Raw genomic sequence first — 14,488 nt, 5'->3', positions numbered from 1 at the left:
GTAACAATTCATTTCATGACGGATAGTACACACTATTCGATAATATTTAAAAGTGATGTAATTTTTTTTACCATTTTAATTCCATGGACATTTTAATTAGTCTTTAATGAGCACCAAGTAATCAATAACAACCGCGAAAATATTTGCTTTAACGGTACATGTAATATAGTACGGAGGGATTTTCGACGCAATTATATATTTGTGTCCGTTTAGCGCGTTCAGAAACAGAGCGCAAGGAAAATGTGGACTGGTGTTTGATGTCACAATTGAAATTCATATACATTTAGGTAGTCTGGGCGAATTTCACACAGGGCGAAAACGATAAGGTATATGCAGGGGCGAAAAACACCTAGATCGAATGTTTCCCCGAATAGATAAATACATAACTGTTGAATGTCATTAAACATTTTCCTATAAAAATGTATACGTTCTATATACAATTTTTTGTTTGTTTTGTAAACACGTTACATATGTATGGACTTTCCTTCCAGGAATTAAGCTTCTGCGTGCCATCAACAACAAGTTTTCCTTGATGTCATAATTAGAGAAATTTTTCCCGGCTAACATTCCCACGATCCTCCATCTCACATTTTCTCATACTTCGCCAGCTATTTCTGGTATACCATAAAATCATTCTTAAATACAACTCACCAGGCTTTCAACCGCGTCGAGTGGGAAAGTCGCAGTGATACTATGGAAATGACGTCAGCTAATTATGACGTATCAGATTGACAACAAATGGGATTATGGGTATTTGATTGTGGTGCCATGTGTACTGCACGAACTACGTGCTGAATCAAAACATTAGGTACCATTTGATTAAGCTTAATTTGTCAATTTAAATTTTTTTATCCGGGAGAAATCCATAATTTTTACATTGCCCTCAAACATAGTATTTATGATATCAAAATGGAACAAAATAATAAGATAATACGATTGATCGTTCACTGGTTTTCTCGACCAAGCAAAACACAGGACAATAGAAAGATACAATAACTGCTTTAAATGTTTTTGTTTTGTTTTTTTGTTTTTTTGGGTTTTTTTTTTTTTTTTTATAAATCGATAGGATCTTATACATATATACTGTAAACATTTTCAATCGGATGATCACTCGTGCCATTTCGTTATTCTTCGGAAAAATTCGTCTAACCGATGACGGAAAATCCCGAGTAGTTTTCAGATATATCTTCAATAGGTAATGGAAGTCGAGTATATCATGGACACTTCCAACGGGAAACGGCACTTTATCCAAAACGCGAAAAAGTATTCCCGGCTCCTCAATCCCTTATCCATGCCATTCCACAACCTAGATCTGGTATACTGTTAAGTTATATACATAAAACATACTGAACTAGAAAATGAAAAACAACTCACCAAGATGTCTACCGCGATGTGTGGGGAAATCACCGTGATACTATGGTAATGACGCCGGCAAATTGTGACGTATAAAATTGACATCGATTGAATTATGGGTATTTGATTGTAGCGTGCACGGCATGGTTCGAGCAGTGTAGGGATCGGAACAGGTCATTCTCAATCACACATCAAAAAAGAAGAAAAATAACGAAATCGTTGAACGTATGCAATTATGTTGTTTGAGTTGGACTTGGAATATCCGGCAATTTTTTTTTCAACGAAATATGAAAAGGAAAAAAAGTATGTTTCATCCCCGATAAAACATAGTTAAAAGTATAACTCGAGTATTCAAGATGTGAAGGAAATTAGACGTCATTAAGTTCCAAATCCAAGTATTTCATGCAAATTATGTAAAATCCTACATTTCTAAATATTTTGTTTGGTGTGTCAAATACCAATTTAACATACCTGTTATTATTCATACAGTTTATGATGATGGACATGTTCGACGCTCGTTAGTTTGCCTGATGGTTCCGCTGTTGTTTACCTTGTTCTCACTTGTGAACGTGACATTAATTACTTTGACTGGCCAAGAAACCGAGGACGCCCATTCTTGGGGATATTTCCAACGAAAGTTTTTAAGGAGTTTTCATGTAAATCTTCTGTTCATATTATGCCCTAAGTGTTACAGAATTTGAGTTTGATTTAATGCTCTGTTAACATGCTAGTATTTTTTTAACTCTTTTTCGTAAATCGTATCACAAGGCGAACTCCTAAAATAAATTACCACGAGTCTTATTCTCATATCTAAGCTTTCATAAAAAAGCATTTTCTCTATGTAAAAAATCTGAATCCTCTATCTATGCTATCAATATATCTATGATGCACTCTCTATTAATTATGTTGGGAGTTAAAGATTATTTGACCCGATGATTTTTTTAAGCTCGCAAATAAATATATTAATTAGATTTTTGTCTTTTTCATCAGTCCCAAAGTTTTACAATCACAACTATGGACAAAGAGGATACTTCCTATAAAATTTGAGAAAGTTCCCTCCAGAACTTCTCTAGAAACAAACCTCAACTTCCAAAATCCAATATGGCCGCCCTCCGCCATTTCATTTTCTTGGATTTACTTTTGCATTATAACCAAATTAAACATGCACAACTAGGGACCAACAGCATACTACATAGCCACTTGTCGGCCTTTTTATATTCAGCATTCATGAAATTGAATTTGCACCACGATCCATCCAGTCTTCCTCAGAAATGTAACAAAAAGTTAGATTTAAAGAGATAAGCTATGTACCACAGCAGTTTGGCAATTTAACAGTGGACAAAGACCATAAAATTATAAGACCTAGCGGAAAAAGTAACTGAACCCATCTCTACGAATATGGATTTTTATTTTATTAAGATCTTTGCATCTTACAGAATTTAAATACAAAAACATCCATGACATAGAAAAAAAAACGGAAAGTTACATCACAGATTAGAAGCACTGGACAAATAAAATGGATGAAAAACTTGTAAACATGTACAAAATTTTGTAACACATCTGACAATAAATAAATTGTATAGGCTTGAACAGAACATTAAAGCACAATGGGATTGAACATGTGAATAGTTCACAGTTACAGTTACAAATTTATAAACACTGAAAAGTTTTCAATTTTTTTTTTCTACAGATTACCTGTACATGTATTTTAAATTCACAAGGAATACCCCAAAATTGACCAAATGATTTTACCTGGAGTTACACGTGAAATCTTGATAATCACATGCATGATGACGAATTTCCAATGGATGCAAGACATTCAACTTTGACAAAAATATTTACAAATATAAAACGCCATGTAGTGTTTGTTCACGACGACTTTAATAACTTTACATTTCAAATGATCTCAAAGGGAGACAATTTAATCCTATTCCGATGAGAAAAAATCCACTTTTACAAGACTTTTCTTGATGAACATTGTAGTCTTACATTTGCATCCAAAATTTCCTCCAAAAGAAAAAGGAAAGCAGTAAAAACTGATCTCTTTCTCAACCAAAGTTGTACATCACCCGGAGACAAGTTCCGATTATTTAACCATAAAGAGCAGTGTCAGAACACTGAAGACTGAAGTGTATGTTGATCCTATGGCTTGAAAAGTTCTTCCACACTTTTAAAAAACGTCAGCGTTGTCATTATCACCACATTTTTAATATCAAATTGAAGATAACATTGTCTTACACATTTCACAGTTCATTTTGATCATGTTTATATTACAAGTCAACTCCCAGTAACTGATGCCTACAAGACTGACTAAAAAGACTTTTAAACCTACATTGAACTTTACATAGATTCTGGCATATCTCTAAAAGTTTATCCCTGAAGTTGTCAACATTTCAGAAATTCCCAGAAAACTATTGCAGTACAAATAAGATGAAGGGCAAATTGTTTTACATTGAAAAAATAAAGATGTGTAACTTCAGGTATCACTTAATTACATATTTTCTAAATTTGAATTGAATTTGATCTTGACTTCAACCTGAATGGTTGTCCCAGTTGTGGAAAAAAAATAGGTTACTTCCTAAAATGCTTCTCAACATACAAAAGCTAGCACATTTCGGCTCATCTCATTCTCATTAAGTTTCTCATTCTCTCACAAGGCTTCTTACACATCAACAAATCACACGCTTGATATAGATAATGCTATGAAATTAGGTTTCAATGACATCTATCATCCCGCTGTCGTGGTCGGGGCGCTGCCTTCACAATATCATCAACACGAAGAATCATTTCAGCTGCCTCGGAAGCACTCATGACAACTTGGCGCTTCACCTGGAACGACTCTGTGATTCCATTTATCTCCATATCACCCACCTCTCCAAGCTCCATATCTGAAATACACAAAATGTCGAAATGTTAATGATTTTGAGTTTTGAATCAGTGCAGCATTCAAAATAAAAAGATGGACGATGCCTGAATAATTATCGAATCATCAGTGTGCATAACAATCAAGTGATTAATGAGGTATTTTTGTATTAAAGGATATGAAATACCTTTTCACTGAGTACTTCTTGTTTCTTTCTTACTTTAACTTCTGAAATCGTTTCTTTACATTCCAAGATGGTTAGTAATTTATTGCAACAGGGTTTTGTTTCCACAGCTTTTAATTTTTCTTATATCTATATCAAATCCTGAAAGAGAACACTGAAAGTGTGCCTATTGGTGGCAAAAACTGCCCTGAACATAACTTAGATAACACTTACTGATGCCCATCGTATTCTTTCCCTCAGAGTGTAGGGCACGGAGCTGTGACACGAGGTGGGCACTGTCAAAACCTCCATTGTCTGCTATTGTAGTTGGTAACTGGAAAAATCAGGGTTTTAACTCTGTGATATTTGGTAAACAAACAAACTATATCTGACATCAACTAAATATTTACTGCTATAAAAACAAACAAGTAAAAGGCCTGAAATTACATATTTACATTTCAAATTTAAGTATCCAATAACAAGCAATATTTAAACAAGTTCACGGAAGACCTGAGTCTTAGAGAGCACATCACACTAAGCTAGTTTTAAGAATTTTTGAGCAGCAAGATCTCAACTACAGCATTTGTGTTTTTACCATTACCTTATCTCTTGATGTAAAACGCAAAATGTTGAGTTTGTAAAAATCTTGTAAAAACCTTTTTTGTAACAATGCATTTGAATACAAATTGATTAAGTTTCTCTCTAATGAATGAAAAATTAAGATCTCATTGATCTGGATTTTTTCCTTGCTCCATTTCATTCACTTTCATAAACTTTGAGTATAAAGGAGAGTTAACAATGGATCATTACTATTATTATCAATTCATGTATATGAGGTTGGGAATATAAACTATTACAAATAGGAGATTGATTTCTGACTTACATTCCTCAATGCTTTGGCATATGCTTCCATAGCTACAGCCTCCTTGCCTGGGGTCTTCATCGCAAGTTTAGATACAGCATCAGCCATCAACATCTCGGAGCTTCCTGTAGTTTTAGAAATACAAAACATATTATCTTTGGTAATACAGCTTATGATAAATATACCAGTTATGATTTCCTTACTATGTTGACAACAGAAGCCAGAGTTTTTTCTCTCTCTGAATTTTACAAAAGCTTACGTCTAGATTAATTGGAAAAATGCACCAAGAGGTCAATATTTAATGGAAATAAAACTTACCTCCACCAAACACTGTCTTTGTTTCTTTGACCGTTTGTGTGAGGACACAAAGAGCATCATGAATTGAACGGTCGGCTTCATCCAAGATCTGCTTCGTCGCTCCTCTCAACACAATGGTACAGGCCTCTCCCATAGCCACACCTGTCACAACAACATCAAGGACTTCATTGGAGAATAGGAGGGGTTTACAGAGGCAATTATGATAATTAAATGACATTATCTGCTTAAATCACAAACAGCCTCAGAACCTGACAATTACAGTCTCCTTTTACAAGATTTATTTGAGAATTAACATGCCACTTTAAGAACCTGTATCAATATACTAGACAAAGCTTACACAGTGATTTGTGAGGCTTAAATCTTTATTTTTTGTATGGGTGTAATTTTGTTGAATTTGTGGTTAGAATTTTCTGTATCCATGAAAACGATAAACAGATAAAAATCAACATGAACTGTAGTACAAGTGGATTTTTGTGATCAAGATTTACGAAATCAAGTTTCAACAAAATACATGATTTGGTAAAAGCACAAATTTTTGAGGCCCACGAAAAACATGTGATTTTAAGTATTCCTTAATCAACAAAGCTTACCTGAGAATTTGATGAGCTTGTCTTCTCCAATCATGACCTCATTCATCAAGTCACACTGACCTAGTTTAACTAATTCAGGACAGTCAAAGGTGGACACGATCTCACCACCTGTCAGGGACACAAAGTTTAGGTTAAAATGCATTAGTGACAAATATGTAGTGTTTTTTGGGGAATTTGATAATGAGTCCTGGACTAATGCTTTTCCTGTAGAACTCCGTAAGAATTTGATGCCCTATTTGTATTGGGACTCCTAAAAAAATTGGAATTGGTGATCTGGACATGTCTTAAAAATATTGTACAAAAATTACTGGTATAACAACTGACATTACAATCATGGAACTGGAAAATACCAAAATGAGTTAAGTTTAAGACAAAACAACACCTCTTAAAATCTTGGCAAACTGCTCTACTATCATCTCAGCAACATCATCATTTATACATACAGCTAAAGATTATGATACTCTCAAAACTTAAACTCATGCTAGCTAGCAGTAAAATTCTTGGTATTAACATCATAAAGAAAGATTTGAGACCTTTCTTAAGCTGAAGATTGTCATAACCTGTATGCCAACTTGGAATTCAACTGAAGAGACATGTAATTTTCTTTTGAAATCATTCAACATTCAATATTATAAAATAAATGAAATTTTTTGAGCAAATGCACCTCCCTATCTGGTTTTATTTATTTTTGCCACTTTTCATTTTTCTCAGTCGATAATTCCACCAATTTAGGCCTTTAGCATCACTGAAAATTCATAGCAGGATGAAATGGCTGTGTGGTGCAGCTGAATAGACTACTTTATCTTATTATTAATTTTTTGTAGCAGGTGGTTATTAACTTGTGCATCTTTGTACATCTTTTGCACTGGGGATGAGGTGAACTGTGTGTCTTGTTGTCAAAGCAACACATTCCTGTGGTTAATTTCCGCTAATTATTCTCAGAAATCACAATATTAGGATATTTTGTCCACATAGCAGTTACCTGTGACAAGAGCCAGTCTTTCAATCCCATCAAAGTCTGCATGCTCAATGGCCATCACACCAGCATCAGCAAACAGTTGCTCAGGGTAATTATAGATGAGTTGTCTGAAGTAAACCAACAATTTATCACAACAAAGGTGTCCTCACACAGTTTTAAATACATCCATCAAGATAGGTGACTTGAAGAAAGAAAGTTGTGAGTTATTTTTAAAATATTATACTAGTTCAAAAGTTCAAAAGTTACCGTGTTGCAGTTAAAAATTTATGAAGAACTGCAGTCACAGTGCAAACTTATCAAGAGCAGCACTTCTAAAGGAACAGTAGAATAAAGACCTGACCTAAGACATGTGATAGAATCCGAGCGTGTAAACATATCACTCCTTGCAGCAGGACTAGTACTGTTTACTGACCTGTTAATGAACACATTACAGCCGTGCTTAAGGATTTTGTTGACCTTGTCCCTCATCTTCTCTTTTTCTGCAACTTCAAGCTCTGCTACTTTCGAAACTGCATCTACCTTTACCTTTGTTCCAAACACCTAATTCAACAAAAATTTGAATAATCATTACATGATATTACAGGACAGGGCTTAATAGTCACTCAATTACAGGAGATATCCCAGGACAGGGCTGAATAGTCACTCAATTACAGGAGATATCCCAGGACAGGGCTTAATAGTCACTCAATTACAGATGATATCCCAGGACAGGGCTGAATAGTCATTCAATTACAGGAGATATCCCAGGACAGGGCTTAATAGTCACTCAATTACAGGAGATATCCCAGGACAGGGCTTAATAGTCACTCAATTACAGGAGATATCCCAGGACAGGGCTGAAAAATCACTCAATCACAGGACAGGGATTATAATTACAGGAAATATCCCAGGACAGGGATCATCATTACAGGAGATATCTGATGATAGGGTTGAACTCTACAAAGATTGTTGACAATAGCAGATATTCAAGGACCTGGTTGAATGTTAACCAACAAATTCAACAAAGATTTCATAAAGTTATAGGTGATATACTTGAAAAGGTTTGAATGTCACATTTCTAACCCTTACAGTTTTGGGTTACTTGTGCAACTCAGGTGAACTATGTAAACATTTTTTTTCAAATTACATAAATACTGCATCTGTTTACTAAATAATTCAAAATAACAAAACAGTTCACTGTTTTTTTTACCTATTTCAACATTTGAAAATTAACATTTTTCTAATTTTGCTATCCATAGATATCCATACAACTTACAGGGAAATATTCACCAAGAGTTACTTTATACCCCTCATCAAAAATATCTACGTTAGCCTGGTGTTAAATTCGCCCTCTAAGCAAAATGATATATATATCTAAAGCTAACTTAAAACTTAAATCACTGTTAAATTTGTACCTTATTGATCATATAAAGGCAAAATGGATGAAATTTAACTGTTTTGCTGTATACTGTAACCAGCTAAAACCCTACCCGACTTAAAACAGTAAACTAAACCTTGACATTTACTGTGTGATACATAGGGCGGTTTGAAATTTGGTCACAATCCAATTATAACAAATATTTCCTACCTTGATTTTATCAGTGTCCATTGGTGTGTTAGCGATGAGAATCTTGGCATTTTCTATTCTTTTTGGTTGGTTTACTCCTATTTTCTTATCTAACAAGAATCCTGTAAAATAAATCAAACAACATATTACCAACAAAAGTCAGCAATTCCAGTCATACTTCAGAATCGGTTTTGTTCTGTACCTTCATACATCAGGAAGTACCAGACTTGATATGTGCTTCCACAAAAATTACATATACATGTACCTTACATAACAATTACAGACTTTCCTGGTCCTTTACTTTCCTTGATTGACAATGTTTGTTGATGGAATAATATGGACAATGGCACAATCCTTGTTTTACTTGTAAGTTAGTGAAGACAATACAGAAGACAAACCTTCATCCAGATATGAATCTGACAGGCCACCGCCAAGCTTCTTAATGATTTGAATGGCATCTAGGTTACCACTTCCCTATTAAAAAAGACAACAAAAATCTTAAAAAGTCATTCCAGAAAATAATATGCATGCGATACCATGGTCTTTAACATTGAACTTTCCCAAAATCCAAAACAACTAGAACAACTTTTCAAGGTTCCTTTGTATCACAGATCTGTTATTATCAATTTTCATTTTTGTCTTAAATGCAGTTTTCCCTGTGTAAAAAAAAAAAAGAAGTAAAAAAAAACTTAAACTGACCTTCAGTCTTAGCACAGCATCCACAGTCATATTAGCGAAATAATCTTTATACTGGGTGAGGATTTTAGAGCTAAGTGTTGTCCTGGCAATGTTCAACAAGTCGTTCCTGAACTTCTCTGGATCATTTCTGTACAAAAGATCAATAAAATACTAACATTGTTTCACTCATACTCAGGGTTTTCCATAAGAGACGGTCGCCGGCCAATTTGACTGGCTACTTTGATCATTTGGCCGCCTACACCAATCCAGTTCTGTAATAATGTTCCGTACACGACTACACGTACATGACAGGTCAGCCTCCTACTTTCACTACACAGTCTACTACTAACAAAATTATGGAAAACCCTGCATACAGAATTTTATTTCAAAGTTATGATTCCTTCATCACACTACAGGGGTCGAAATTAACTGTTTTAGGCACTAGCAAACCATTGCTAGTGCCTAAAATTTCCACTAGCAAAAACGATGGACAAACTGGCAATTTTTTGGTGAATAGGTTTGACTTTTATTTACTGTTATATTGAGTTTTTCAGGAACTGAGTGATATTGGAAAAGTTATCCAAGACATTGGATAAGAATGACTGATTGCTACCTGTATCAACATTTTAAATCTATATAACTTTGAATTGATCAGTTTTCTTTTTTTCATGTATGAGCTACATCTAATCTGACTGTCATATGATCAGATCCATTTATAAATGTAACTGTACCCAAATCTATATTATTTAAAAAATTGTTCACATTAACGATCATTTCAATAAATTATTATTAAGACAACTATCTTCCGTGTTCTCGGCAGTCATTGCGCCATACTGTATTAACAACATTTTTAACGTGGCCGTATATGCACGTTGTTGTGGCGGTGATTTTATATCAGCAGCGTCAAGAGAAACGCTCTCCGATTTCGACGATTTTTTTTTCAGAAGGGCCAGGCTGTGGCTGTTGACTATTATCTTGGTCATCGCAAGCACTGTCAGATGCTTTCCTTTTGAAAAAGTTTGTTATCATAGCTGATATGTCGCGTTTCACATGATGAGCAGACAGAAATCATAGAGTTTTCCAAGACAACTTTTTATTCGGTTTACACATAACTATCAAGGGAAAAACTGGAGCAATTCCGAATGTATTGATAATCTATGTCACTTTAGCGTTTGTAACCTATTTACTCATTTAAAGGCAGATGGAGAAAGGCATTTTGTGGCAGATGTTTCATCAAAAATGGTGATTAGGTATAGTTCATTTCCACTCGCAAAATTTTGCTAGTTCATTATTTTCCAGCTAGCAATTACCAAATTTTAGCTGGAATTTTGCTAGTTGTCTATAGTTAATTTCGAACCCTGACACTAGATATCAAAAAGAGAATAAATGGCCACTTTTGTCTTTCTATCCAGAGCCAAAATACAGCTTAATCTTAAGACACAATTGCTCAGTGAAGAAACATAGTTCCAAACTTCATCAGATATAACAGCGATTTTATGAACTTTCATGAATCAACTTGTTCATTACAACATGTAAAATCACTTATTTCAGCAACTACTTATATTTCTAAATGCAATATTTAAGTAAATTCAGATAGTAATTATGTCAAATAACCGAACTTGCTGAAACACAGCTGTTTTCCATCACTTTCGAATACAGTAAAAATATACGTAGCAGGTGTATTCAGACAATGGCGGTGCCAGTTGCAGAATATGAAATATCTTGTTTATATCCAATGCCAAACATCTGTGAAGCAGAGGAGTACAGATAACATGAAATCAAGAAGCAACTATCCATGGCCTTCAGCAGTGAGGGCCATGAGACCAATCTAACCTAACCGTGGACACTGAATGCCCAAGATCTATCATGTTAGATGTTAACATAACCATGATCTTTGAGGCTGGTTGGTTGCAGGTTTTCTGTCTCCTTGACTCGTCCTATCTCTAGACGTAGTCTCACTGACAAACGTGTGTTCTGACAACATGATGATAATATTGCTCAATGTAAAGTTAACTGTGGTCTCAGAGGGCCTTTCTCGCCAGATGTAAATCCAGGGCTCTCCCACCCCATTTTGGGACTGGGGCCCGGGGCCTTAGAATTGGGAAAAATAATGGTGTTTTCCTTAAATTGGGAAAACTTGGTGTCTAAATTGGAAAAAAAGATACTATTTTGCATTGGGAATGGGGCCGAATATTGACCCAAAATCTGGCAGATTGAGAGCCCAGAAATCTATCAATGGTGAATCTTACTGTGGACCCCGACCTGTAAGAGCCATCAGATAAAACAGATACTAATCTCCAAGTTTACCTACCCATGGTCCCTAGCAAAGTTTGTGAGGGCATGTCTAGCCGCGTCTGTTGCCTTCCTCCAGCCAGAGATAATGGTCTGTGGGTGTATTCTCTGTGTAACTAATGTCTCTGCCTCCTGCAAGAAAACAACACCTATGTCAGACCCACTTATCAGAACACAAAATAAAGTAGATACATGTCTTTTTCAGAACCAATAAAGAACAAGAAGTAAAGATTATCATCCAATTTTTCAAAGCTTAAAAAATTTTTTGTTACCTGAACTGATCAGGATTTAAATACTCTAAATCTGATGATGATATTGTCGTCAAGTTTTCCAGTGCTTACCTTGAGGAGTTCACATGCCAGAACCACCACAGATGTTGTTCCATCTCCTACCTCATCATCCTGTACCTTAGAGATATCTACAACACAAAACATTCAGTGTTATATTTATTTCAAAACAATGACATTAAAAATGTTTGAAAGAATCTTGAAGTGTCACATTGAAATGATGCTATGTCATATTGAAGAATGTCAGCCAATTTCTGACTCCTATGTGATCTCAAGCCATTTTAGACTTTAGGAACAGATCTAGATTCTCAACTGATTGGTCAGCTTTACCTTCATCAGTGTTCCAGAATGGGCAGTTACACCTGTATCTTCAAACACAAGTGTGGAAGAAATAGTCTATAGACAGGGTTAGAAAAATCCACTCGTCTGATCGTCTAGACGAGTCAAAGCTACATGCGGACGAGTGATTTGTTTCAGCTACTTGTCCGGCGGGCGAGTGAAATTTGTAGTTCTAACTATTGAATATTTAATAACAAATCACGTTTATCAACTTAAATACTCTTAAAACTAATTTAAATCCACCGATAGTCGATCAGATACATGGATGTAGTATCCTTGTTTACACCACATATCAAGACTCAGGCTGATCCAGACTACGCAAAAACATATTACGTCAACACAAATGTTGTAAACAAGGTTGTTTTGTGTACGTAATTACTGTCAAAAAGTCGATGTTCTCACTCACGTTTTGTCTAGCCCTAATAGAGAAATTAATTCATATATATTATATTCACCATTACGATCTTCTATTTCAGACACAAACATCAGTATAAAAGAGATAGATAATACACATTACTTACCAACTAATACTTTGGCTGCAGGATTGTCTATTCCAATGGATTTCAATATCGTTGCTCCATCGTTGGTCACAGAGATTTGATCACCACCTTGTAGGATTTTGTCCTAGTCAAACAAAAGGAAATTACATAATTTCTTTACCAAAGTGAGTGATTCATAATTTCACTTTGATATCTTGATAATTCTGAAATGTGGCTACATTAGACGTTTATCTAAGTCTTTAATGAAAATATGACTCCTGTGTATTTCACATTGATCTGTTTTCACTCATTTGACAATAAAATGCAGAAAGGGAGGTCAGGACAATACTGCAATTTATCATAAAAATTGTCTTACCATTCCTTTTGGTCCGAGTGTGCTTTTGACCAGATCACCGATAGCAATTGCACCAACGAACGAGGACTGTTGTAAACAAAAAACCATAATTGTATGTCTTTAAATGTTAATATATATTTAAGTATATAAGTATTTACATCGACCAGCAATTTTTTATAACTTGAACAAGTAGCATGCCCATTTAAACCATATATTCTTTCATTTTTGTGTCTATAAATATGCAAAGCTTTATTGAAAAACAGAATTGATCACGACTATAAAATCATTTCTCATACAGCAGAGTGAGCTCAATTCATATTTATGGATAATTTGTTACAGAGCTGCCTGGTCTCATTTCGTTATTCCCTCTTCTTTTATTATCTAAAAAAAATGCCATACCAGTCTGGCTGTTTCTGCCTTTTCCTCCTCTGCGCCTGCCTTGAAGATCTGAACGGGATTCAGAGAAACCTGAAAAAATAACAATTTATTGATGAGACACATTCAGCACAGGTGGACACACGCTGAAAGTGTTATCCCCCCCTCCCTCCCCGGCTACTACTTTTCAGCTCCAATTCAACTGAATTGTAGGCGGCTGACACAACTAGTATTGAATTTATTTATCCGGAAACTATCAACAAAATATCTAATTCAATCACTGATACTGATTACCATTTCAACAAACAACAAAATTTAATTTGTCCCGATTCAAGTTGATGCTTGTCAACCATGTTTATGTACGAGCCGGTTTAGCACATGGTCTCCATGCTGTATCCGCGTGGTAAAAAAATTAGCCCTGTTCGCCATTAACCGTCTCGTATAATTTGTGGTTTGTTTTGTATTTCGTATTTTGGAAACATTTTGTCAGTTATCAGTTACTTACCATCTTGTTTAGTGTTTGAGCGTCCGAAACAACAGTATTCAACTTCTCGAATCTTCTGGGTTTCTCGACCACACTCTCAGCTAAGTTTTTACATATAACGGAGTGCACTTTTAAAACGAAACGAATTTTCCACACACGATAAACATACGAAACGACAACATAGGTTGTGTTTTTGAGTCGAACAAATTAAATGTTTTCATGTAGAGTTGTTCATTTCGCATAATGTAAGATATTCATAGGTAAATGTGTAAGATGTTGATGTGCACAAAAATCTAGATATGTAACCCAGAAGTTAACAAGATTATATATTATATATATTATATGCTACTGATGTAGAGGGGGAATAACTCGTGTAAACTTAAAACCTTTCTTTGCTCGGTAGACCTGACGTTCAGAAAGGACACTTCATGTATTCGATATAGAATTTTGAATTTTGAAATACAAGTGAATAGAAACTGTTATAAATGAAATAAAAAAAAACATGTCTTGACATAGATATCAAAG

At 34.9% G+C, this 14,488-nt stretch overlaps 1 protein-coding gene across 1 annotated transcript; it reads right to left on the bottom strand.

Moving 5' to 3' along the window:
- Window positions 1-2,784: 2,784 nt before the first annotated feature.
- Window positions 2,785-14,051, bottom strand: LOC132563401 (T-complex protein 1 subunit beta-like). Its single transcript, XM_060228163.1, has 16 exons — window positions 13,985-14,051; window positions 13,504-13,572; window positions 13,126-13,191; window positions 12,792-12,894; window positions 11,986-12,062; window positions 11,664-11,776; window positions 9,374-9,500; window positions 9,073-9,148; window positions 8,696-8,796; window positions 7,541-7,668; window positions 7,132-7,235; window positions 6,150-6,257; window positions 5,560-5,700; window positions 5,263-5,366; window positions 4,614-4,713; window positions 2,785-4,241 (listed from the first exon to the last, which is right to left on the bottom strand). The coding sequence occupies exons 1-16, from the start codon at window positions 13,985-13,987 to the stop codon at window positions 4,069-4,071; spliced, it is 1,593 nt and encodes a 530-aa protein (XP_060084146.1). The 5' UTR covers window positions 13,988-14,051; the 3' UTR covers window positions 2,785-4,068.
- Window positions 14,052-14,488: the final 437 nt, after the last annotated feature.

The sequence above is a fragment of the Ylistrum balloti genome, unplaced genomic scaffold (assembly GCF_031769215.1).
Source record: "Ylistrum balloti isolate Yb309-2 unplaced genomic scaffold, AGI_CSIRO_Ybal_v1 Utg371710, whole genome shotgun sequence".
Lineage (NCBI taxonomy): Eukaryota > Metazoa > Mollusca > Bivalvia > Pectinida > Pectinidae > Ylistrum > Ylistrum balloti.
This window is presented reverse-complemented; position numbering and strand designations above follow the sequence as displayed.